Genomic DNA, 27,140 nt, shown 5'->3' with positions numbered 1-27,140 from the left:
ACATTGATTATAGAAGTTTCCATAGATACTGCCTGGCCTACTGAGTTCCTCCAGCAGTTTACGTGTGTTGTTAACCCGATACATGTGCTTAAAACATTTGCATAGTACAGTATATGTCACCATGGAGTTGTACGGGACTGAAGTGTGATTGAATTGGGATTGTGTTGTACAGGACTGAGGCGTAAAGGATTGGGATTGTGTTGTACAGGACTGAGGGGTGAAGGAATGGTATTGAGTTACACAGGACTGAGGCGTAAAGGATTGGGATTGTGTTGTACAGGACTGAGGAGTGAAGGAATGGTATTGAGTTACACAGGACTGAGGCGTAAAGGATTGGGATTGTGTTGTACAGGACTGAGGAGTGAAGGAATGGTATTGAGTTACACAGGACTGAGGCGTAAAGGATTGGGATTGTGTTGTACAGGACTGAAGTGTGAAGGATTGGGATTGTGTTGTACAGGACTGAGGCGTAAGGGATTGGGATTGTGTTGTACAGGACTGAGGGGTGAATGATTGGGTTTGTGTTGTACAGGACTGAGAGGTGAATGATTAGAACTGAGTAATGCAAGACTGAGCTGTCAAGATTGAATTTAGTTTATACAGGACTGAGGTGTGAGGTGCCAAGTCTATCTCTGCCTTAAATTATCTACTTAAGGCAGAGGTAGATAGGTTCTTGATTAGCCAGAATATCGAAGGGTATGGGGAGAAGGCAGGGGAGTGGGGATGACTGGAAGAATCGGATCAGCCCATGATTGAATGGCGGAGTAGACTCGATGGGCCGAATAACCTACTTCTGCTTCTATATCTTATGGTCTTATGGTGAAGAAGGATTGGAATTCAATTACACAGGACTGAGGAGCTGGGGGTGGTTATCATTGAGTTAGACAGGGCTGAGGTGTGAAGGCTGGGAACTGAGTTGTACATGACTGAGGTGTCAATAAGGATTGGAATTGTGTTAAACAGGACTGAATTGCAATGGATTGGAATTGTGTTATATAAGACTGAGGTGTGAATAAGGATTCGAATTGAGTTATACAGGAATGATGTGGGAAGGGAGATTGGAAATGACTTGAAAAGCACTGAGGTGTGACGGATGGAATTGAATTATACAGGACTGACATGTGAAAGTGGATTGGAAGCGTGTTATGGAAGACTGGAATTGAGTCATACAGGACTGAGGTGTGAACATGGATTAGAATTGTGTTATGCAAGACTGAGGTTTGAAAGACTGGAAATGTGTTAAACAGGACCGAGATGTGAAGAAGAATTGGAATTGAAATATATACATATATACACACAGTATATATGTATATATTTTGTGTGTGTGTGTGTGTGTGTGTGTGTGTGTGTGTGTGTGTGTGTGTGTGTGTGTGTGTGTGTGTGTATGTATTTCAATTAAATACAGTGGAAAACAGAGATAATTAAATTTAGGTCATGTTCATTTTCAATGTCCATTCAGAAATCGGATGGCAGAGGGGAAGAAGCTATTCCTGAATCACTGAGTGTGTGCCTTCAGGCTTCTGTATCTCCTCCCTGATGGTAACAGTGAGAAAAGGGCATGCCCTGGGTGCTGGAGGTCCTTAATAATGGACGCTGCCTTTCTGACACACTGTTCCTTGATGTCCTGGATACTATGGAGACCACTGCCCATGATGGAGAGGACTCATTTTAAAACTTTCTGTACCTTCGCTTCATCCTGTGCAGTAGCACCCCTTCCCGCTCCCCCCCCCAACCATACCAGACAGTGACGCAGCCTGTCAGAATGCTCTTCAGGGTACATCTGTAGAAGTTTTTGAGTGTCTAGGTGACAACTAAATCTCCTCAAATTCCTAATGAAATACAGCTGCTGTATTATCTGCATCGATACGTTTGGATCAGGTTAGATCCTCAGAGATCTTGACACCCAGGAACTTGAAAATGCTCACTCTCTCCACTTCTGATCCCTCTATTTATGATCCCTCGTCCTACCCTTTCTGAATTCGACAATCATCCTTTATGTCCTGCTGATGTTGAGCGAAAGGTTTTTGCTGCAATACCACTCCACTGGCTGGTCTACAGTGCCTTTAAAAAGTATCCTCCCACCTTGGTTGTTTCATGTTTTGTTGTTTTACAACATTGAATCACAGTGGATATGACTTGGCTCTTTTTTTTTTTTTTTTACACTGATCAACAGAGAAAGACTCTTCCGTGTCAAAGTGAAAACAGATCTCTATAAAGTGATCCAAGTTAATTGCAAATATATAACATAAAATAATTGATTGCATAATATTCACTCCATTTAATATGACACACCAAATCATCATTGGTGCAGCCAATTGGTTTTAGAAGTCACATAATTGGCTAAATGAAGATCTACTTTTGGAGATCCCTGTACAGTCAAGGTGCTTCAATTGATTGTAGTAAAAATACACCTGTATCTGGAAGGTCCAGCTGCTGGTGAGTCAGTATCCTGGCAAAAACTACACCATGAAGACAAAAGAACACTCCAAAGAACTCTGTGAAAGGTTATTGAAAAACACAAGTCAGGAGATGGGTACAAGAAAATTTCCAAGTTACTGAGTATCCCTTTGAGTACAGTTAAATCAATCATCAAGAAATGGAAAGAATATGGTACAGCTGTAAATCTGCCTGGAGCAGGCCGTCCTCAAAAACTGAGTGACCGTACAAGAAGGGGACGAGTGAGGGAGGCCACCAAGAGACCTATGGCAACTCTGGAGGAGTTACAAGCTTCAGTGGCTGAGATGGGCAAGGAGGCTTCACCAGTTGCAGCTTTATGGAAGAGTAGGAAAAAGAAAGCTACTATTGAAAAAACTCGCATGAATTTTCAGCTAGATTTTGCCAGAAGGCATGTGGGATACTTTGAAGACAGCTGGAAGAAGATTCTATGAAATCAAAACTGAGCTTTTTGGTCATCAGGCTAAATGCTATGTTTGCCATAAGCCGAACAACGCACATCATCAGAAACACACCATCCCTACCGTGAAGCACGGTGGTGGCTGCATCATGCTGTGGAGATGCTTCACTGCAGCAGGCCCTGGAAGGCTTGTGAAGGTAGAGGGTAAAATGAATGCAGCAAAATACAGGGAAATCCTGGAGGAAAACTTGATGCAGTCTGCGTGAGAACTGTGACCTGGGAGAAGGTTTGCTTTCCAGCAAGACAATGACCCCAAGCATAAGTTCAAAGCTGCACAGGAATAGTTTAAAACAACAAAGTTAATGTCCTGGAGTGGCCAAGTCAGAACACAGACCTCAATCCAACTGGAAATTTGTGACTGAACTTGAAAAGACCTGTTCACTCATGATCCCCATGCAATCTGACAGTGCTTGAGCAGTTTTGTAAAGAAGAATTGGGAAAAACTGTAGTGTACAGATGTGCAAAGCTGACAGAGACCTATCCACACAGAATCAAGGCTGTAATTGCTGCCAAAGGGGCATCTACTAAATACTGACCTGAAGGGGGTAAATATTTAAGCAATCAATTATTTTGTGTTTTATATTTGTAATTAATTTTGATCACTTTGTAGAGCTCTCTTTTCACTTTGACACAAAAGAGTCTTTTTCTGTTAATCAGTGTCAAAGCAAGCCCAGTTAAGTCCACTGTGATTCAATGTTGTTAAACAATAAAACATGAACACATCCGGGGGGGGGGGGGGTGAATACCTTTTATCGGCACTGTATCTCGCCCTCAATGTCCTGTTGTCACCATCTGAGATTCTGCCAGTTATGGTTGTATCATCAACAAATTTATAGATAGCATTTGAACTATGCCTAGCCACATACTCATGGGTGTAGAGAGAGTAGAGCAGTGGGCTAAGCACACATCCCTGAGGTGCACCAGTGTTGATCGTCAGCGAGGAGGAATTATTAATACCAATCCACACAGACTGTGCTCTTTCAGTTAGGAATTTGAGGATCCAGTTGCAGAGGGAGGTACAGAGACCCAAGTTCCGTAGCTTATCAATCAGGACGGCAGGGACGATGGTGTTAAACACTGAACTATAGTCAACAAACAGCATTCTGACATAGTGTTCCTATTGTACAGGTGATCTAAGACCATGTGGAGCCATTGAGCTTGTATCTGCCGTAGACCTACTGTGGTGATAGGCAAATTGCCCTGGGTCCAGTCCCTTGCTGAAGCAGGAGTTCAGTCTAGCCATAATCAAACTCTGAAAGCAGTTCATCACCGTAGAGGTGAGTGCTACTGGGCGGTAGCCATTCAGATAGCTCACACTACTCTTCTTGGTCACTGGTATAATTGCTGCCCTTTTGAAGAAATGAGATGTTGAAAATGTGCTTGAATACTCCCACCAGTTGGTTGGCACAATTTTTCAGAGCCTTATCAGATACTCCATCAGGGCCTGCCGCCTTACAAGGGTTTACTCACCTGAAAGTCAGCCGAACATCGGCTTCCGTGATAGAGGTCACAGGGTCACCGGGCGCACCAAGGTCCTTCACAGCTGCGATTCTATTCACCCTTTCAGTGAGCATAAAAGTCATTGAGTTCGTGAGGCAGTGAAGCACCACTACCTGCAAACTCTGCCAGATCTGACATGCAACCAATGTTTGGAATTGTTTCTTTGCTTTTGAAATAGCCCTCCACAGTTCATACCTGGTTTTCCTGTCCATGCCTGGGTCACCAGACATAACAGATCGAGCCATCAGCAGACGATAAACATCCTGGTTCATCTACAGCTCTTGACTTGGGAATGTGCAGCAAATTCTCACAGGCACACCCTCATCCACACAGGTTTTAAATGAACTCGGTAACAATTGTGGCATCCTCATCCAGATTTGGAGATGAATCCCTGAATACAGGCCAGTCCACCGATTCAAAGCCGTCCTGTAGGCGCTCCTGTGCTTCCTTTGTCCAAACCGGCAGTCTTCAGTCTCTGCCTATACTCAGGGAGTAGAAGTACAGCCAGGTGATCAGACTTCCTGAAGTGAGGGCGTGGAATACCACGGTAGGCATTCTTGATGGTGGTTTAACAACGGTCCAGAGTGTTGTTTCCTCTGGTATTGCAAGTGATGGTAATTACTTAGTGATTTCATCAAGCTGGCCTGGTTAAAATCCCACAAAGTGACGGTGAAGGCATCAGGGTGTGCTACTTTGTGCACATTGATCCCATTGCTCGGCTCATTTAGAACCTGTTTGAACCTGAATTGGAATGTACACCACTACCAAAAAAATCACTGAAATCTCCCATGGCAGGTAAAATGGACGGCACTTAATTGCAAGATATTCCCGGTCTGGTGTGCAGAATTGGGACATCACCGGCACATCAGTACATCACAAGGAATTGATCATGAGGCATATAACTCTACCTCTGCTTTTGAGAGACTCGACTGTCCTATCTTGAAGGTGTATAGTGAATCCATCAATCTGAATTGCTGCATCCAGTACAGAAGGGGTTAACCAGGATTCCGTGAAGCAGAGGACACACACCATCCGAATGTCTCTCTGCAGCACCCTAGCTCCGAGATCATCAATTTTATTTACCAGAGATTGTATGGTTGCCAGCTAAATGGTATGGAGGCATGATGAAAGATTGGAATGGAATTACACAGGACTGTGGTGTGAGGAATAATTGGAATGAAGTTAAACAGAGGAAAAAGGCCCCTCAGGCCTACTTTTTCATGGTTACCAAGGTGCCACCCCGAGTCAATGGAGTTGAGTATCATGTTCCCCTAAAGGGTTGTCTATTGCTGGGTCTTCAGGTGGTTTCGAGGTCGAGCTGGGATCCACATATTCTGGTGTCATGTGGGCAAGAGGAAGTGGTGACTGTGGTTAGTGGAGGGGTCTTTTGGTTGTTCAGTCTGTCCTTTTGTAGCTGCTGCCTGTTCTCTGCAGCACGCAGAGTTCACTCTCATGTAGCGCAGCTCCCTCTTGAACAGATTTCCTCCAGGCATAGCTATCGGGTGTAATGTCTTCCCAGATTTTAGATGTCATGTTGAATTTCTTCAGGCTGAATTTGATGTTATCTTTGAAGTGTTTCCTTGCCCACCAGGGGCTCATTGACCTTCCTTCCACTGGGAGTAAAGGATCTGTTTGAGGAGATGTGACTTAGGCATCCAGGTGACATGACTCATCCAGTGGAAATTGTATTGTTTTGTCATGGTGGAGATGCTGTTCATGTTGGCCTTCTCCATTATGCTGGTGTTAGTGCCTCTGTCCTTCCAGCTGATCCTCAAAATCTTCAGTAAGAGCTTCTGGTGGTGTTGTTCCAGGGCTTTCAGTTGTCTCCTCTAGGTGGTCCATGATTTTGCTCCAGTCAGTAATGTAGGAAGGACGACTGGTCTATAGACCAAAAGTTTTGTTTCGACCTTTATGTTGCAGTCCTTAAGTATCTTTTCCTTAATCTTGCTAGGCTCCAGTAGCACAACTCAGGTGGTGGTTGATCTCTGAGTCGATGTCTGCCTTTGAGGAGAGAATGCTGACAAGGTAGGGAAAGTGGTCTACATTTTCAATGGTGATTTTGTCAACTTTTATGGAGGGCTGGATAAATGGCAGGTTGGGTGGTTGCTGATATAGGACCTGGGTCTTTTTTATATTTAAGACAAGACCCAGGGCCCGATATGCTTTAGCAGAGGAGATTTACCAGGATGCTGCCTGGTTTAGAGAGTATGCATTATGATCAGAGATTAAGGGAGCTAGGGCTTTACTCTTTAGAGAGGAGGAGGACGAGAGAAGACATGATAGAGGAGTACAAGATAATAAGAGGAATAGATAGAGTGGATAGCCAGTGCCTCTTCCCCAGGGCACCACTGCTCAATACAAGAGGACATGGCTTTAAGGTAAGGGGTGGAAAGTTCAAGGGGGATATTAGAGGAAGGTTTTTCACTCAGAGAGTGGTTGGTGCGTGGAATGCACTGCCTGAGTCAGTGGTGGAGGCAGATACACTCGTGAAGTTTAAGGGACTACTAGACAGGTATATGGAGGAATTTAAGGTGGGAGGGTTATACGGGAGGCAGGGTTTGAGGGTCAGCACAACATTGTGGGCTGAAGGGCCTGTAATGTGCTGTAAAAAAATTTTTTAAAAGAGGTTGCTATTGAAAATTATTTTAAAATATAGTTTCAATTGCAGTAGTCACTTACTTAATGTTAGTATTTGGAATCTAGCCAGGTAAATTTACAGCATTATTTATTTAGAATGGGTAACATCCCAACAAGCAGAACCCCTTTGAATATTCAATAGTGGTATCCATTCCAAAAGCTTCAGTACAGACTCCAGACACACAAAATATACCCCTTTTGTTGCAGGATGGCTCCATGAACAAAGAATATAGAGTCAAGAGAAAATCTGTAGATGCTGGAAATACAAGCAACACACAAAAAATGCTGGAGGAACTCAGCAGGCCAGGCAGCATCTATGAAAACACAGTAGATACTCATATCAGCATCAGATTTATCAAAACTGACAAGGGCCATGAAATCTTTTTTTTTGTGTGGCAGCAGTACAGTGCAATACATAAAATTACTACAGTACTGTACAAAAGTCTTAGGCACCCAAGCTATATGTACAAACAAGAAGAAATCTGCAGATGCTGGAAATCCAAGCAACACACACAAAATGCTGGAGGAACTCAGCAGGCCAGACCGCATCTATGGAAAAGAGTACAGTTTACGTTTTGGGCTGAGACCCTTCATCAGGACTGGAAAAAAAATTGATGAGGAGCCGGAGTAAGAAAGTGGGGGTAGTAAAGAACTGGGAAGTTTATTGGTAAAAGAGATACAGGGCTAGAGAAAGGGGTGTCTGACGGGAGAGGAGAGAAGGCGCTGGAAGAAATAAAAGGGGGAGGAGCACCAAAGGGAGGTGACTGGCAGGTAAGGAGATAAGGTGACAGAGGGAAATGGGAATGGGGAATGGTGAGGGGGGGAGGTGGCATTACTGGAAGGTCGAGGAAGTGTTCTTCGTAATCCTAATCTCACCATCAAACCCACAGATAAGGAGGTGCTGTGATAGTTTAGCAGACTGAACTCTACCTTGCTGAGGCCCAGTGACAACTCTCAGACACCTCCCCTTACTTACCCCTCAAACAGAACCCTACTAAGGAGCACCAGGCCATTGTCACCCGCACCATCACCTACCTTATCGACTCTGGGGATCTCCCACCTGGTGCCACCAACCTTAGAGTTCCCTTACCCTGCACCTCCTGTTTCTGCCTCCTATTCAAGATCCACAAACCCGCTTGTCCAGGTAGACCCATTGTTTCAGCTTTTTCCTGCCCCACTGAACTCATATCTGCATACCTTGACTCAGTCTAATTCTCCTTGGTCCAGTCCCTTCCTACTTACATCAGTGACACTTCACACGCTCTTGATCGATTCAATTATTTCAAGTTCCATGACTCCCATCATCTTATTTTGGCTATGGATGTCCAGTCCCTATACACCTCCATCCTTCACCAGGAAGACCTCAAAGCTCTCCTTTTCTTTCAGGACACCAGACCACACCATTTCCCCTCAATCACCACTCTCCTCCAGCGAGTGGAACTTGTCCTCACTCTTAATAATTTCTCCTTCAAACAAAAGGTGTAGCCATTGGCCCCACTATGCCTGCCTGCTTTTCAGCTATGTGGAACAGCCTATGTAGCTGGTGTCCGTCCCCAACTTTTCCTACACTACATCAATGACTGCATTGGTGCTGCTTCCTGCACGAATGCCGAGCTCATCAACTTCATCAGCCTTGCCACCCTGCCTTCAAATTTACCTGGTCTATTTCCAACCCATCCCTCCTCTTTCTCGATCTCTCTGTTTCTATCTCTGGAAACAGCTTATGTACTAATGCTGTTATAAACCCACTGATTCTCTTCCCACCCTGGTATTTGTACATCCCCTTCTCTCAATTCCTCCACCTCTGCCACATCAGCTCTCAGGATGAAACGTTTCATTCGAGAACTGAGGAGATGTTCTCCTTCTTCAGAGAAAGAGGTTTCCCTACCTCCACCATCAATGCTGCCCTCAACCGCATCTCTTCCATTTTGTGAACGTCTGCCCTCACCCCATCCTCCCATTACCCCATGAGGGCTAAGGTTCCTCTTGTCCTCACCTACCATCCCACCAGTCTCCGCGTCCAGCACATAATTCTCCATAACTTCCACCATCTCCAGCGGGATCCCATCACCAAACACGTCTTTCCCTACCTCCCCCCACTTTCTGCTTTCCGCAGCGATCACTCCCTAAGCGACTCCCTTGTTTATTCGTCCCTCCCCACTGATCTCCCTCCTGGCACTTCTTGCAAGTGGAACAAGTGCTACACCTGCCCCTACACCTCCTCCCTCACTACCATTCACGTTCCCAAAAAGTCCTTCCAGGTGGGGCAACACTTCACCTGTGAGTCTGGTGGGGTCATCTACTGCATCCAGTGCTTGCAGTGTGGCCTCCTGTATATCGGTGAGACCTGACTTAGATTGGGAGACCTCTTCACCAAGCACCTATGCTCTGTCTGCCAGAAGAAGTGGGATCTCCTAGTGGCCACCCATTTTAATTCCACTTTCCATTCCCATTCAGATATGCCTATCCATGGCCTCCCCTACTGTTGCGATGAGGCCACTCTCTACTACTACGTCGACTCAGGCCTAAGGGGCCGGCGTCGGGCACGATGACGGTCTCTCCACTTCTCCCTCTCCCTCATCAGTGTGTTCAGTTCATCTACGTTAGCTGCATCGCTGTCTTCTAGGAGCGTGTTGACCATAGTCTTGCGAGGGCGCCCAGGGTTCATCCTCCTGTGCTTGGGCTCCCATATGATGACTAGGCTGGCAGGTAGCTCAGTCTAGACAGTGGTGTAGACAGTGCCCCGCTAGTTGCAGTCTTCTCACCTCGATTTTAGTGGTGAGCATCAGTAGGTCGTCATAGAGCTCGACGTTTGTCATGTACTGTTGCCAACTCACGTCAAGAGCCATCCGGAGAGGCCATTCTCAGTTTACCCTAACCTGTCCGTCTTTGGAGAGCTAGGTAAGCTGTGGTCAGGGTAAGTACGTTGTGGGCACGCTATGTTGGTGCTGGAAGTGTGGTGACGCTTGCGGGCTGCCCCCAGCGCACCCTCGGACTGCACTGGTCGTTCATGCAAGCAACGCATTTCGCTGTACGTTTTGATGTACATGTGACAAATAAAGCTCATCTCTGTGTCATGAAACTTGTTTTTGTGCGACAGCAGAGTGGAGTATGTAAAGATTACAATAAGTTTCAATAAGAATAAATAAAAATAAATAGTGTAAAAAGAGCAAAACAGCAAATCATAAACACGAGATTGTGCAGATGCTGGAAAACCAGAGCAACACACACACACACACACACACACACTCACACAACGCTGGGGAAACTCAGCAGCTCAGGCAGCATCTATGGAGAGGAATAAGCAGTCAATATTTCGGGCTGAGACACTTCGTCAGGACTGGAAAGGAAGGGGGAAGGTGGCAGAATAAAAAGGAGATGGGGGAGGCTCGGTGGGTGGGAAGGGTAAAGGGGCTGGAGAGGAATGAGTCTCACGGGAGAGGCATGCAGACTGTAGGAGACAGGGAAGAAGGAGGGGGAGGAGGGGCACCCATGGGGGTGGTGGGGGTGATAGGCAGGTGAGAAGAGGCAAATGGTCAGAGTGGGGTATAGAAGAAGAGAGGAGTGGGGAGAGAAAAATGTTTAATGGAAGGAGCAACCGATGTTCATGCCATCAGGTTGGAGGCTACCCAGTCGGAGTGTAAGGTGTTGCTCCTCCACTGACACTGCCTCATCTTGGCACAAGAGGAAGTCATGACTGACATGTCAGAATGGGTCTGAGAACAGGGAATGAAAATGGTTGCCCAATGGGAAATTATACTTTTGGCAGATGGATCAGGGTGCACGAGGAAGTGAGGCCTCAATCAGCAACAGAAACGGTAAGGAAGTGTCCGTGGGTTCATCCAGTGCAAGGCAGCTTCCAGAGAGTCGAGGGGAGAGGGTCTGAGGCAAGGCATTGTACTCTGCCTTGTGGTAAAGGGACAGTGTGCAAGGCCAGGGCTTCTATCCCGGAGACACTGGGCCCTCCTAAACCAACTCTGGACTTTGTTCCAGTTAGGGACGGGGACTGTGCTGGTTTTCCTGCAGTTTTGTGAAGCAAGCACAAAATACTCTGCAGATGCTGGGTCAAAGCAACACTCACAACACGCTGGAGCAACTCAGTAGGTCGGGCAGCATCCGTGGAAACGATCGGTCGACTTTTCGGGCCAGAAGCCTTCGTCAGGACTGTAGGGGGAAGGGGCAGAGGCCCTATAAAGAAGGTGGGGGAAGGGTGGGAAGGAGAAGGCTGGTAGGTTCCAGGTGAAAAACCAATAAGGGGAAAGATAAAGGGGTGGGGGAGGGGATAGGCAGGAAAGGTGAAGAAGGAATAGAGGAAAACACAATGGGTAGTAGAAGGAGGCAGAACCATGAGGGAGGTGATAGGCAGCTGGAGGAGGGGGCAGAGTGACATAGGGATAGGGGAAGGGAGGGGGAAGGAATTACCGGAAGTTGGAGAGTAGTGGGTTGGCAGAACTGGTTCTCACACTCAATAACCTCTTTTGGCTCTTCCCACTTTCTTCAGACTAAGGGTGTAGCTATGGGAACTCGCATGGGCCCCAGCTATGCCTGCCTCTTCGTTGGTTATGTGGAACAGTCTGTGCTCCAAACCTATCCTGGTACTACTCCCCAACTTTTCCTTTGGCACATTGACGACTACATTGGTGCTGCTTCCTGCACCCACGCTGAGCTCGTCAATTTCATCGACTTTACTTCTAACTTCCACCCAGCCCTCAAATTCACTTGGTCTATCTCAGACACTTCACTCCCCTTTCTCAATCTCTCGGTCTCCATCTCTGGAGACAGACTGTCCACTGACATCTTCTACAAGCCCACTGACTCTCATAACTACCTCAACTATACCTCTTCCCACCCCGCCACATGCAAAAATGAAATTCCCAGTTCCTCCATCTCTGCCGCATCTACTCCGAGGATGAGGTTTTCCGTTCCAGGACATCTCAAATGTCCTCTTTCTTTAAGGATCGTGGTTTCCCTTCTGCTGTCATCAATGATGCCCTCACCCGCATCTCCTCCATTTCCCGCACTTCGGCTCTCACCCCATCCTCCCGCCACCACAACAGGGACAGAGTTCCCCTTGTCCTCACCTACCACCCCACCAGCCTCCGGATCCAGCACATTATCCTCTGCAACTTCCGCCACCAAGCACATCTTTCCCTCTCCACTCCTCTCCGCCTTCCACAGGGATCCTTCCCTCCACGACTCCCTGGTCCACACGTCCCTCCCAACGGATCTCCCACCTGGCACTTATCCCTGTAAGCCCAAGTGCTACACCTGTCCCTACACCTCCTCTCTTGCCACCATTCAGGGCCCCAAACAGTCCTTCCAAGTGAGGCAACACTTCACTTGTGGGTCCGTTGGTGTCATCTATTGCATCTGGTGCTCCTGGTGCGGCCTCCTCTACGTCAGTGAAATCCGACGCAGATTGGGGGACTGCTTCGTCGAGCACCTCTGCTCCGTCCGCCACAACAGACAGGATCTCCCAGTAGCCACCCACTTCAACTCTGCTTCCCACTCCCATTCAGATATGTCCATACATGGCCTCCTCTACTGTCATGATGAGGCTAAACTCAGGTTAGAGGAGCAACACCTCATATACCGTCTAGGTAGTCTGCAGCCCCTTGGTATGAAGATAGAATTCTCCAACTTCTGGTAATTCCCTCCCCCTCCCTTCCCCTATCCCTATTTCACTCTGCCTCCTCCCCCAGCTGCCTATCACCTCCCTCATGGTTCCGCCTCCTTCTACTACCCATTGTGTTTTCCCCTATTCCTTCTTCATCTTTCCTGCCTATCCCTTCCCTGCCTCCCCTCCCCCCACCCCTTTATCTTTCCCCTTACTGGTTTTTCACCTGGAACCTACCAGCCTTCTCCTTCCCACCCTCCCCCCCACCTTCTTTATAGGGCCTCTGCCCCTTCCCTCTTCAGTCCTGACGAAGGGTTCCGGCCCGACACGTCGACCGATCTTTTCCACAGATGTTGCCCAGCCTGCTGAGTTCCTCCAGCATGTTGTGAGTGTTGCTCATGAAACAAGCACCAACCTGTTGCTGATCTCAGCAAATCTGGCTGTTGGCAGTGATTGCTGACTTCACTCCCCACTTCCCGCACCTTCAGTGTGGAAGGACCCCACCATCGCACAGTAGTTACTTCATCTTATTTTTATTGTGCTACAACACGGATCAGGCCCTCCTAACCCTTCCAGCTGCACCTCCCGGCAACCCCTAATTAGTGCACAATTCACTAATCGCTGGACAATTGACAAAGACCAATTAACATACCAACTGGCATGTCTTTGGGCTGTGGGAGGACACCAGAGCACACGAAGGAAACCCAGGCATCACGGAGAGAACGCACAAGCTCCTTACACACAGTGGCGGGAAGTGAAACGGGTGTGTAAAGGGTCGTGCTAACGTGTAGGCCCGTGTGACACTGTTAAAGCTCAGGGCTTCCCAGAATTCACTTCGACCCCAGCACTCTTCTACAAGGAGTCTCCTTATATCCTCTGTGGAATGCATGGGTTTCTCCCAGGTGCTACAGGTCCCTCCCAGAGGCCCAGGACATACTGGGTGGGTTCATCGCTCATTGTAAATTGTCTCATGATTAGGTTAGGGTTCATCAGGTGGTCGGGGGTTGCCGGGGTAGAGTAGTTCGGAAGGCTGGAAGGGCCTACTTTGCACTGTATTGCTAAATAAATAAATCCTTGCTCTTTTTAACTCAACTGCTTCTTCAGCTGTTGTCTAGAACAGCACAATGACACAGAGGGCGAGTAACCAAGGGAAACAACAACACAGACAAAATGCTGGAGGAACTCAGCAGGTCAGGCAGCTTCTGTGGAGGGGAATCAACCGTCGACATTTCGGGCCTGGGCCCTTCATCGGCTCTGGAAAGGAAGGGGGGAAAAGCCAGTATAAGAAGGGGTGGGGGGGTCGGGGGGTGGGGGGGAAATAGGACAAGCTGGAAGGTGACAGATGAGACCAGGTGAGGGGGAAGGTGGTTGGGGGGATGGAAGCTCAAGTAAGAAGCTGGGACATGATAGGTGGAAGAGATGAAGAGCTGAAGAAGGGATTTGATAGGTGAGGAGAGTGGACCTTGGAAGAAAGGAAAGGCAGAGGAGATGGGCAGGAGAGGGGAAGAGAAGGGGTGAGATGGGGAATGGAAAAAGCGAGAAGGAGAGGGGGGAGAGACTACCAGAAGTTGGAGAAATTGATGTTCAAGCCTTAGGATTGGAGGCTACCCAGATGGAGTATAAGGTGTTGCCTCGCCATCCTGATATGGCCTCATCATGGCAGTAGAGGGCCATGGACCGATGTGTCAGAACGGGAATGGGAATTTGAATTGAAATGGGTGGCCGTCGGGAAGTCTTGCCTTTTGTGGCAGACTGAGTCCTGGTGCTCAGCCAAGCAATTCCCCAATCTATGTTGGGTCTCCCAATGTAGAAGAGCCCAGATCAGGAGCACTGTGTAGAGGAGGTAACCCTGACAGATTTGCAGGTGAAGTATCACCTCATCTGTTGGATGAGTAAGTGAATAAGTTATCTCTGTTGTGTATTTAATATTTGAGGGGGGTATATGGGATGCCCAGGGAAGGGACTTGTCGTGTCCGTTCTGGGGCATCTCACTCACCTTTGAGCTCCACTGGACACCCAGCGCTCACCTGCGGCTCCACGAAGCTGTTTGCATGCGACAGTGACCACACCCTGGTACACCGCTTTGATGGGCCGGTTAAACCAGGTGAGCGTAGCTGGTGGACCTCATACCCCAGTGAGACAGGACCATACCTGTCCCAGAGTGTGAAGTCAGCTCTGGCGGATGGGGCAGAGGAGATCTACAGTGAGATCCAATCGGCAAGGGGGCAGTTCTGTAACGCTCCGTGCAGAGCGTAAGGCATAAAAAGCCCCAGGAGATACCATGGTCATCCACTGCTTGTTTCAACCACCGGACTTGGACTTCTGAAGTCAAGTGCAGTGGCTTTTCCACTTTAAAAACTCTCCCGCACAGGTTTCCTGACGTGGCTGGATACGGGACAATTGTAAGAATATTGTCTGATTAGACATTCTTGATTTGCTTACGTAATTGATTTCAGGTTATACATACAGAGTACGTGAATGGCAAATATAATTACACCGCTACATCGTGAGTGTGTACCTCACTAAAAGTACAACAAGGTAGACCTGTATTCCTGGTTTCCGTGTTTTCCTTTTGATTGGTTTTTGGAGTTACAAAACATAACAGTCTCCTGAGGTGTAAAACATCCTGATAACTTGCTTGTCCTTTCTAGAGGGCCTTTAGCAGTTCACCCTGCTGATTTGGGACTGGAATCTCATGGGGGCCCTGTCCCATACGGCTATGGGCTTCCTTCCTTAAGGGCGATTTATGCAATTCCACCAACAAGGCAAAATCACCCCAGAGTCAAACAAAACTTAAGGAGAACAATTAATGGATTTAGGCCCGTATCTAAGGAGGTGCATGCTGACCCTGGAGAGGGCCCAGAGGAGGATCACAGGAATGATAAGCTTGATGTATTTGACTTATTGAGAGATACAGCATGGAATAGGCCCTTCCAGCCCTTGGGGCGCCACTGCCTAGCAGCACCCAACAACCCCGATTCAATTCCAGCTTAAAGATGGGACAAGTTACAATGAACAGTTAACCTACCAAGTACGTCCTAGGACTGTGGGAGGGAACCAGAGGACCTGGAGAAAACCTACACATCCTGTGGGGAGGACTACAGACTCCTTACAGAGGACACCATGGTGCCCACATGAGGAGTGTTTGACTTGTATTTGATGGAGTTCAGAAAGATGAGGGAGACAGGGGTGTGGGTAGAGTGGACGTTTCCATCAGCAAGAGGGTCAGGTCCAGAGGGCACAGTCTCAGAATAGAGGAACATCACCTTAAAACCGAGATGAGGAGGTATTTCTTTAGCCAGAGAGTGGTGCATGTGTGGAATTCATTACCACAGATGGCTGAGGAGAACAAGTCAATGGGTTTATTTAAAGAGGAGGTTGATGGATTAATGATTATCAGGGCATCAAAGGCTGTGGGGAGAGAGCAGGATGGGCTTGAGAGGGATTATAAAACAACCAGAGGACTGTGGAGGTGAAGTCATTGGGGTGTGTACTTGAAGCAGAGTTAGTTGGATTCTTCATTGGTTACAGGGAGAAGGTGAGCAAATAGGGCTGAGAATAAAGATCAGCCATAATGGAATGGTAGAGCAGACTCAATGGGCTGAATGGCCTAATTCTGCTCCTGTATCTTGTGGTTAAAACACATAAGGAGTTATTCAACAAAACAATGGGTTCCTTTATCAGATTGTCAGTTGCACCAGATTCCAACATCTCAGCCTTTGTTCTCTTCAAAGAACTTAATAAATTCAGCTGAAAATATTGATTGCAACAGAACCTCTCTTTTTGCCACAGGGAACAGGTACACAAAGCTTCATTAATTTGTCCTGTCAACAATGGATTTCCAATTTATGCTTACAGAAGAAAACTCACAGATAGGAGGGTTTGAGATGTAGAGAGACTGGATTGGCTAGGACAACATATTTCCCCTGGAGTGATGGAGGCTTAGAGAAGATTTTCAAATCATGTGTTGTATAGCTATGGTGTGGTAGGTAGTGCGATCACCAGAGTCGAGTATGATGGTATCCTTCCCTACCATCCCATCAGCCTCCACATCCAACACCTAATTTCCACCATCTCCAAAGGGATCCTACCATTAAACATATCTTTAGCTGCACCCCACCTCCACTTTACACAGGGATCCCTCCCACTGCAGTCCTTCATTCATCCATCCCACCCCATTAATCTCCCTCCCAGCACTTAACCCTGCAGGCAGCCTAAGTGCGACACCTGCTCAGGCACCGCCTCTCTCACCTCCATTCAGGGCCCCAGGCAGTCCTTCCAGGTGAGGCAACACTTCGCCCATGAATCTGCTGGAGTCGTCTATTGTGTCCACTGCTCCAGATGCCTCTCCTACACTGGTGAGACCCATTGTAAATTGGGGAACCGCTTCATCAAGCACTTCTGCACCAGTCATTGTAAGTGGGACTTCCTGGTGGCCAACTATTTTAATTCCAATTCCCATTCCAACGTGTCAGTCCATGGCCTCCTTTTCTCCTATGGTCCATTCTCCTCTCCTTCTCCAGTCCTTGACCTTTCCCACCCACCTGGCTTCACCTATCACCTTCCAGCTAGCTTCCTTCCCTTTCCACTACCTTTTATTGTGGCATCTTTACCCAAAGAAAGGGCTTGGCCCAAAATGACGATCGTTTACTCTTTTCCATTGATGCTGCCTTACCTGCTGAGTTCCTCCAGAATTTTGTGTGTGTTGCTTTGGATTTCTGGCATCTGTAGACTTTGTGTTTATCAGTGTGACATTCTCCAAAGGGGATGTCTATTAGTCACTTTGTTTAACATAGGGATGCTGCCATCACACGGTCCTTGGCTGATCGGGGTCAGGGTCCAGTGGCATGGAGCTTAAGATGTCCGGGGACCCTTCACTGCTGCATTCTTCCTCCACCTTCACCACCATAGTGATATGTTATTGTCTTCTGTCAGCTCCACCAATGAGGTCTTGGTTGGAGCACTCTTTGTCTGGAAACTCCCCCTTGACCATGGGTGACACTACCAGGAGCTAAGCTCTGAACAACATTGCTCCCGTGACCTCAGAAACTCATACACCTGTCCACCACAACAAAGTGACGATCCTCAGAGAAGTGAGAGAGACAGGCTTTATTTTGTCACACGTACATGGAAATGCATTGTTTTGCATCAATGTCTAACACAGTCCAAGAATGTGCTTCTTACGTTCCTGATCGGTTATTCCCTGGGTCTCTTTAAATTTATTTTGTGTCACGATCAGGACCGTTGACTCCTTGTTTTCTTTAATTCATTGTTTCCCCGTGTTTCTTGGGCTCTGTAATTAAAGGCACACGAGTCTCAGCTGAACGAGCAGTATTTAGTGTCGGGCTTACAGCTACTCGGTGCGAGATCGCCACCGGACGTCACCAAAGCCAGTGCGAGCTAGTCACCTTGTCGGAGGGAGCCAAGTTACATCACCGGAGCAAGTTATGTCTTCTCCCCCAAGCGAGTGCCAGTAAGTCGCCTCTCTTCGCCAGAGACAGCTTGCCAAGTTACCCTGCCTGAGCGAGCTGTTAAACTACCTCGCCAGAGCGAGTCCGTCAAGTTAACTCGCCGGAGTGAGACAAGAGCCGCTGTCTGTGGTTCCTGGGCCGCGTCGTGAGCTTGTCGCTACTTGGAGTCATTTCGTGGCAAGATAAGGAACTGTCTCTCGTTGTGTGGTTTTGGTCCTCTCCTCCACTGGATAGGTCCGGCCGTTGCCGCTTCCCTGAGTGGAGAACTGTCTCTTCGTGTTCAACGTCCTGTGTCTAAGAAGAGTCCCGGCCCTATGTCCTGTACCCAAGGAGGGGTCCTGGCTCTGTGTTCCATGTTCCAAGACCAAGTTTCAGGCTTCGTGTTCCAAGACCAAGTTCCAGGGTCCCAAGTTCCAAGTCTGGGTCCCGAGTGCCGAGTTCCTAGTCCGAAGTCCAAGCCTGAGTCTAGCTATGCTTATTCCCGCTTCTGCTTTGCTCACTCATTGATCTCCCTCTGAACAATCCTTGCTACCCTGCTTTCCTAGTAACGATTAATAAACTCTCTTCTTGTCAACACTACAAAACATGTTTGTGTCCTGCATTTGGGTCCACCCATGCTCCACACCTGTGATGCTGCAGGGCAATGCTTCCTCTTCTTTGCATGCTGTGCAATTTTTTGCCCAGTGACAACATGTGCACACTGAATTTTTAAAGGGAAAGTAAACCTGAATCTATTCTGAGGATAATAAAGAACAGTTTGTTGTTCCTTGTTTAAAAGAAATAAAATAATCCACATCAATGAGTCTTATTTCTCATGTGTTATACAATAGCATGTAATAATATGAATCTTTTCACATGCCAACGAGCTGGAGGGTGACAAGCTTTCACACGCAGTTTGTTCCTTTGTGCACTAGTAGCAAAAGATGTGTGCGTGCACACGCCTTAGAGGGAGTATTGGTGTTGGGTGCAGCGCAGAAGTATCACCCTGCTTCACAATATGCCTACAACTTACTAACCCTAAACTGTAAATCTTTGGAATGTGGGAAGAAATTGGGCGCACCCAGAAGAAAATCACATAGCCACGAGGAGAATATACAAACTCCTTACGGACAGTGGCTGGAATTAAGCTCTGATTGCTGGCACTGTAAAGCGTTATCCTCGCTTTTATGTGACTGTGCCCCAGGTAGATTTAGTTTACAGTCTTGTCTCAGACAGGAACTCAGTGCATGTATCTGGAGCTCCGTGCATGATTGTATGACTAGGTCCAGCTCAAGAACTTGCCAATGACAGAAGTATTGTTTGCAGAGTTTTAGATGGTGACATAGATGTGTACAGGACTGAGGTCGGTCAACGGGTTGAGCGGTGCCATAATAAACAACCTTGCACTCAATGCCAGCAAGACCAAGGAATTGCTTGTGGACTTCAGGTAGGGGAAGTCGAGGGAACACGCACCAGACCTCATCGAGGGATCAGCAATAGAAAAGGTGAGCAGTTTCAAGTTCCTGGGTGTCAATATCTCTGAAGATTCATCCTGGGCCTCACACATTGACTCAATTATAAAGACATGTTGGCAGCTGTATTTCACCAAGAGTTTGGGAAGACTTGCTATGACACCAAAGACACTCACAAATTTCTACAGATGTACCATGGAGAGTGTTCTAACTGGTAGCATCACCATCTGGTCTGGAGGGGCCACTGCACAGGATCAGAAAAAGTTGCAGAAAGTTACAAACTCAGGCAGCTCCATCATGGGCACCAGCCTCCCCAGCATCGAGGACACCTTCAAAAGGTGATGCCTCAACAAGGTGGCATCCATCATTAAGGACCCCCCCATTACCCAGGACATGCCCTCTTCTCATTGCTGCCATCAAGGAGGTGGTACAGGACCCTGAAGACACATTCAACCTTTTTAGGATCCACGTCTTCTCTACCACTATCATCTGAGTATTTGTGAATGGACAATGAGCCCATGAACACTACCTCACTATTTTTTGTCCTTTTTAAAATATATTTCTTATTGTAATTTATCATTTTTATTACAATGCACTACTGCCACAAAACAACAAAAAACATGTGCCTGTGATGTTAAACCTAATTCTGATTCTGGTTCCGATTCTCAATCCCTCCAACTGTTCAGGTTGGGAATAATTTGAAGTTCATTGTCAGGCCTGCTCCTGCTGACACCTCCCTGTCTCCTCCCATCTAATAGGATTCTCCTGCCACTCGTTCTGGGCTTATCACCTGCAGCCTATTAAACCCAGTCCTCATCCACTCTTTATTCACTCATTGAAAGGGCCAACTCCAACCAGTTGTCCTGAGCTTTCACTCTCCCTGCCTAAAGTTAATCTTGTTGTCCGTGGTGTTTAGTTTCTGTTATCCCTAGTTTTGTGGCCCCTTGTGGTTTGTTATTTTGTGGTCTATTATTAAAGTCTTCATTCACTCCTACATCATCTCCACTGCTCTGCTTCTGGTGCAAGCCTCCCCCCATGGTCCTCAGCATCATTGTCACCACACACTACCACGGTCCTCAACATCATGGTCACCACATACTACCTTGAGATTCAGTTTCTTGCAGGCATTCACAGGAAAAAAAGACATACAATAGAATTTACAAAAATACAATAAACAGACACATATATGTGGCAAAATAAGAATAAACTGTGCAAATAAACAAAATGATACTAAGAATATCAGTTGTAGAGTCCTTGAAAGTGAGTCCGTAGGTTGTGGAATCAATTCAGAGTTGGGGTGAGTGAAGTTATCCATAAGGAGCCTGATAATTGAGGGGTACTAACTGTCCCTCAACTTGGTTGTATGAATGAAGTTATCCACACTGGATCAGGAGCCGGATGGTTGAGAGGTAATAACTGTCCCTCAACTTGGTTGTATGAATGAAGTTATCCTGTCATAGCGGGGGCACTGGGAGCGGACCCAAGTGCAAGACACAGACATTGAAGTACTAGGAACAGGACTTGACTAGAGAGCTGGGACAAGAACACAGACTTGGGCTATGGCATTGGCTAGGCAAGCGGGACAAGAACACAGACTTGGGCTAGGGCATTGTCTAGGCAAGCGGGACCAGGACAAGGAACTGGGGACTAGGAGCTTGGGCTTGGACTCCGAGCCGGAGACTGGACAGTGACCCAGAACCTGGGTTTTGACTTGGGCTCGGACCCCGGAACTAGGTGCGGACATGACATGGCTACAGGACCGGACATGGCTTGGGTTCTTCGAGGCGAGGACATGACGAGGATCGGGTTCTTCGGGGCGAGGACATGACGAGGATCGGGTTCTTCGGGGCGAGCCAGAGACTGGACAAGGACCCAGAACCTGGGTCTTGACTTGGGTTCAGAGTCCGGAACTAGGCGAAGACATGACGTGGTCTTGGGAGACAGGACTAGGCGAGGCTACAGGACAGAACGAGAGACTCCTGGGCAGGACGAGGGAACTCCAGCACAGGACGAGAACACGAAGCCTTGACTTGGTACTCAGGAACAACCGAGCCTTGGTCTTGGGACGACAGGAATGCAGAACCCAGAGCCTTGGTCTTGGGGAGGACAGGAACACAGAGCCTTGGTCTAGAGCACAGGAACACGGAGCCTTGGACTTGAGAGACAGGAACACACAGAGCCGGGACTCCTCCTTGGGGACAGGACTTAGGGCTGGGACTCATACACAGAATGCTGAACACAATGAGATTGTTCCCAACACAAGGTAGCGGCAAACAGCTGGACCTACCTAGTGAAGGTGTGGACACAGAGACAGTTCCCAACACTAGGCAGTGGCAAACAGCCAGACCTACCTAGCAAAGGCGTGGACACAGAGACAGTTCCAAATCAAACAATAGACAGTTCCTTATCTTGACACAGCAAGGCTCCGGTCTCAGTCCGGTGGCTGAACTTGACAAGGTTGCAGGCAAGGCTCCAGAAGGAAGGGGAAGCGAAGGGAACAGTCCAGCCTCAGGGTATCGGCAAAGACAGTTTGACTTACTCCACAGAGGCAAGGATGGGATACTAACGAGACAAACCAGCACCCATACATGACCCCAGGGCCACTTATATTCCCAGCCCCAAGACGAGCATCAGGTGCCTATGATTAAGCCCAACTGAAACAAGGGACAGCCAGAAGACCCGGAGTCTGGAGTCCACGGACCGGACTGTGAACTGGAACGCAGACTTCACGGACCGGGCCATGACATATCCATACTGGTTCAGGAGCCTGATGGTTGAGGGGTAATAACTGTTCCTCAACCTAGTTGTGTAGTGAATGGCGTGGTCTCATTGGGCCAGAAGACTCATTGCTGTACTTCTAAGTAACATGAGGGTGTGGTAAATTGCCTTCTCGGATTGTTGCCATCCCTGTGGAGTCAGTGCACCCATGGTGTTGTTAGGGAGCAAATTCCAGGATTTTGATAGTGAAAGACCGGTGACATATTTCCAACTCAGGACAGTATTTGTCATGGAGGACACGTGCTTTTGCTGTCCTTGTCCTTCCGAAGTTCAAAGTAAATTTATTATCAATGTACATATATGTCTCCATATACAACCCAGAGATTCAATTTCTTGCAGGCATTCACAGAGTTTGTACACTCTGCCCCATAAATTGCGTGGGTTTCCTCCGGGTGCTCTGGTTTCCTCCTGCAGTCCGAACTGGTCAGTAAGTTAATTGTTCATTGTAAATTGTCCTGTGATTAGGCTGGGGTTCAATTGGTGTGTGTGTGTGTCAGTGACAGTGAGAGTGAGAGAGATTATGTGTGCCTGTGGGTCTGAGTGCATGTGTGCGTGGAATCTCCTCCCCGGATGCGGTGATTGACAGCTTCCGCAGAACCTCGCTATGTCTGTGTGTGTGTGTATATATGTGTGAACTGTTTATTATGTCCAAGCGCCATGCAGTGAGCAGTTGTCTTCAAACAGACACCTAGTAGAATAAGATAAGATTGTAGCACTCGGCACGCCTTCCCCCGTACCGCCGGCAAAAAACTGGGGGGTGGGAGCAAATTAGAATATCTTCCTCCTCCTCCTCTCCCCACCTCCGTTTCATTTTTATATTTACAAGCCCACGTTCAGGTCTGAGCGATTGCTCGGATTCATTGTTACTGAGCGGAAGGATATGTATTGAATCGCTCCGGGAGTGAGAGAGACGAGAAGCAGAGAGAGGGAGAAAGAGAAATAGAGACATAGAGAGAGAGAAAGGGAACAATTTAACATGGCGAGCGACTCCCCCGCGCGTAGCCTGGATGAGATTGATCTTTCGGCTTTGAGGGTAAGTCATACTTGTACGACACCAGAATTATTTATTACTGGCGCTAACGACGGAGATCTTCATGGTTCCTTCAATATTGTAATGTTGCAACGGCAGTCTATCGTATTCCTTCGAAGTGAGGATTTCCTGTACCGGCCGGTGTGTTGCTCGCGTTGGCCGGGGATGCAGTGGACACCGTTGCGTGTCCGTGCGTGTCGCCCTGCTCGACCCATTCTAACAGTCCCCGAATGAATGAGGCGATGTCTGCAAACCAGCCTCTTGTAGTTTTAAGTAGGGTTTCCTTTTAAAAAAAAGTGTTAATTCATTTTTATTTTTCTCCCTGTCTTTGTCTTATTGCCTCCTTCCTAGCAAGTGCAAGTCTGCAGGATCCGACACGGTTATATTAGGGCCTTTAAACGCCTCTCTTGTCTGTTTGCGGTTGGCTTTAAACCCCGCGTCTATTAAACCCTCTCCTTCTGGTGTGTGCAGAGCGGGAGGACTGGTTAACAATTGCAGCTTCCCGAGCGATTTTCCGTTCTTTGAGTCTTCGGTAGAGTGAAATGCAGTCTCGGCCGCCGCCGGGTGCGTGGAGCAAAATGGACAGGGACATGTTGAGTGACTGAGGCATTCGTGGTGTGCAAACGTCCTGCAAAATTGATGGGCGAGGGCTTGTGGTGGGAAAGGGCTCTCTCTGTTATTAGACCTATGGAGTTCCTCCCGCATTTTGTCTGTATGTGTGCGGTGCTCTGGGTTTCCAGCATCTGCAAAACCTTTCGTTATTAGACGCTGCCTGACCTGCTGAGTTCCTCCAGCATTTTGTGTGTGTGTGTGTGTGTGTGTGTGTGTTGCTCTGGATTTCCAGCATCTGCAGAATCTTGTTATTGGGAATCTTTAGGTCCTATGGCCTGGTTTATCAAAGAGCGGTGCTGTAGTGCCGTCCAGGCAGTCTGTGCATCTGAATAACAAGAATTCATTGTGGCATTTCAGCCCACAATTCAGATTTCGGCACAGCGGATTGCGATTCTCTCAGGAACTTGCTCGGTGTCCCTCTGCTTGCTTTTGTACGTCTTCTTTCCGGGGAAGGACGCAAAGGGTGGGGACAATGGAGAGGTGTGGGTGTGTATGTGTGTCATTGGGGTGCTGAGGGGGAGATAGGCAGGAGGATTGTGTGGGTGCGGAAGAGGGTCGGCAACTGGCCACCAGCCAGGATACCAGCCCTGCAATGAAGTGATGATCCCCCCCGCTTTGTGTTGGTCGTTATCGCGTCAGAAATCTTGTCAGGTCGTTTCTGAGTTGGACGCGGGCTGTGCGGCGAGGCTGAGGCTGGGCGAGGGGGCTATCTGCAGACTCTGTCCTGGCGCCTCCACCGTCCCGCCGACTGACAGTTCAGAAACCCATACCTCATTAACGCGCCTCTGAGGGGGATTACACAGGTCCGGCCGGTGTCCTTTCCCACAACAAAGAATAGTATAAACCCTTCGGCCCACGATGTTGTGCTGGCCCTTTAACTTCCTCCACGATTAATCTAACCCTTCCCTCCTACACAACCCTCCATTTTCTACCATCCATGTGCCTAATTAATAGTTTCTTAAATGTCCCCAATGTGTCTGTTTCTACCACTACCAGTTCCACACACCCACCACTTTGTGTAAAAAAATCTAGCCCTGACATACCCCCTATACTTTCTAACAATCACCTTAAAATGTCTCTGTATTAGCCACAAGGCAGCTACAAAACCCATAAGGAAAGAAAAGATGAAATATGAAGGTAAGCTAGCCAATAATATAAAATAGGATACCAAAATACCCCTCCCTTCTCTCTACCTCTACCTCTTCCCTTGAAATGCTACCTAAATCAAGATTTAAGTGCTGCACCTGCCCCTACACCTCCTCCCTCACCACCATTCAGGGCCCCAAACAGCCCTTCCAGGTGAGGTGGCACTTCACCTGTGAGCCTGTTGGGGTTCATATGCACTGTCCAGTGCTCCCGGTGTGACCCGACGTAGACTGCGAGATTGTTTCACCGAGCACCTACACTCTGTCTGCCAGAAGCGAGGTCTCCCAGTGGCCAGCAATTTTAATTCCACTTCCCATTCCCATTCCGATATGTCCGTCCATGGTCTCCTCCACTGTCACAATGAGGCCACACTCAGGTTGAAGGAACAGCACCTTATATTCCGTCTGAGTAGCCTCCAACCTGATGGCATGAACATCGATTTCTTTAACTTCCGGTAATGCCCCCCCCCTTTACTGTTCCCCAACCCCATTCCTTCTCTCCTTATCTCCTCACCCGCCCATCGCCTCCCTCTGGTGCTCCTCCCCCTTCCCTTCCCTTCCATGGTCTTTTGTCCTCTCCTGTCAGATTCCCCCCTTCTCCAGCCCTCCAACTCTTTCACCAATCAATTTCCCAGCTCTACACTCCCCCTTCCGGTTTCACCTATCACCTTGTGTTTCTCCCTCCCCCCCCCGACCTTTTAACTCTACTCCTCATCTTTTTCCCTCCAGTCCTGCCCAAGGGTCTCAGCCCGAAACGTGACTGTACTCTGTTCCATAGATGCTGCCTGTCCTGCTGAGTTCCTCCAGCATTCTGTGTGTGTTGCTCAGATTTCCAGCATCGGCAGATTTTCTCTTGTTTGTGATTTAATTGCAGTCTTCTGCATTTATTTGTGTCAGTGCGTTCTCTGTTTAGGATCTTGTCAAGCACATATATGTAGAACATAGAACATTACAGGACACTACAGGCCCTTTAGCCCACAATGCTGTGCCAACCCTATAACCTACTCCAAGATCAAGTTAACCTTTGCCTCCCACATGGCCCTCCATTTTTCTATCATCCATGTGCCTATCTAACAGTCTCTTAAGTGGCCCTAACGTATTATAATGTATAATAATTCCTGGGATGGCAGGACTTTCATATGATGAAAGACTGGATCGACTAGGCTTATACTGGTTAGAATTTAGAAGATTGAGGGGGGACCTTATTGAAACGTATAAAGTCCTTAAGGGATTGGACAGGCTAGATGCAGGAAGATTGTTCCTGATGTTGGGGAAGTCCAGAACGAGGGGTCACAGTTTGAGGATAAAGGGGAAGCCTTTTAGGACTGAGATGAGGAAAAACTTCTTCACACAGAGAGTGGTGAATCTGTGGAATTCTCTGCCACAGGAAACAGTTGAGGCCGGTTCATTGGCTATATTTAAGAGGGAGTTAGATATGGCCCTTGTGGCTAAAGGGATCAGGGGGTATGGAGGGAAGGCTGGTGCAGGGTTCTGAGTTGGATGATCAGCCATGATCATACTGAATGGCGGTGCAGGGTCGAAGGGCCGAATGGCCTATTCCACCTATTTTCTATGTATCTGCCTCTACCACCAACACTGGCAGGATCATTCATACACGCACCACTCTCTGTGTCAAAGACTTAGCTTGGATATCCACCTGCACCCCCCACATTTTCCTTTAGTCGCCTTAAAATTATCCCCCCCCCCCCCACCCTGTATTAGCCATTTCTGCACTGGGAAAAAATGTCTCTGGTTCACCACTTTATCTATGCCTCTTACCCTCTTGTACACTTCTATCAGGTCACCTCTCATCCTCCTTCACTCCAAAGAGAAAATCCCCAGCTCACTCAGCCTATCCTCACAATACATGCTCTCTAATCCAGATAGCGTCCAGGTAAATCTCCTGTGCAGCCTCTCTAAAGCTTCCACTATCCTCCTGTAAGAAGCTGAGTGCACACCTGTGTCTGGCCGCACATCTGCTCACA

At 47.9% G+C, this 27,140-nt stretch overlaps 1 protein-coding gene across 4 annotated transcripts in view; it reads left to right on the top strand.

Annotated features, from left to right (window-relative positions):
* Positions 1 to 23,176: 23,176 nt before the first annotated feature.
* The window catches only part of LOC140196143 (traf2 and NCK-interacting protein kinase-like), a 290,127-nt gene continuing 286,163 nt past the window's right edge, over positions 23,177 to 27,140 (top strand). For all 4 annotated transcript variants that reach the window (XM_072254879.1, XM_072254878.1, XM_072254877.1 and 1 more), the window contains exon 1: positions 23,177 to 23,401. In XM_072254879.1, the coding sequence (XP_072110980.1) occupies positions 23,345 to 23,401 (57 nt within the window). In that variant the 5' untranslated portion in view covers positions 23,177 to 23,344. The remainder of the gene's footprint in view (positions 23,402 to 27,140) is intronic.

The sequence above is a fragment of the Mobula birostris genome, chromosome 4, assembly GCF_030028105.1.
Source record: "Mobula birostris isolate sMobBir1 chromosome 4, sMobBir1.hap1, whole genome shotgun sequence".
NCBI lineage: Eukaryota > Metazoa > Chordata > Chondrichthyes > Myliobatiformes > Myliobatidae > Mobula > Mobula birostris.
This window is presented reverse-complemented; position numbering and strand designations above follow the sequence as displayed.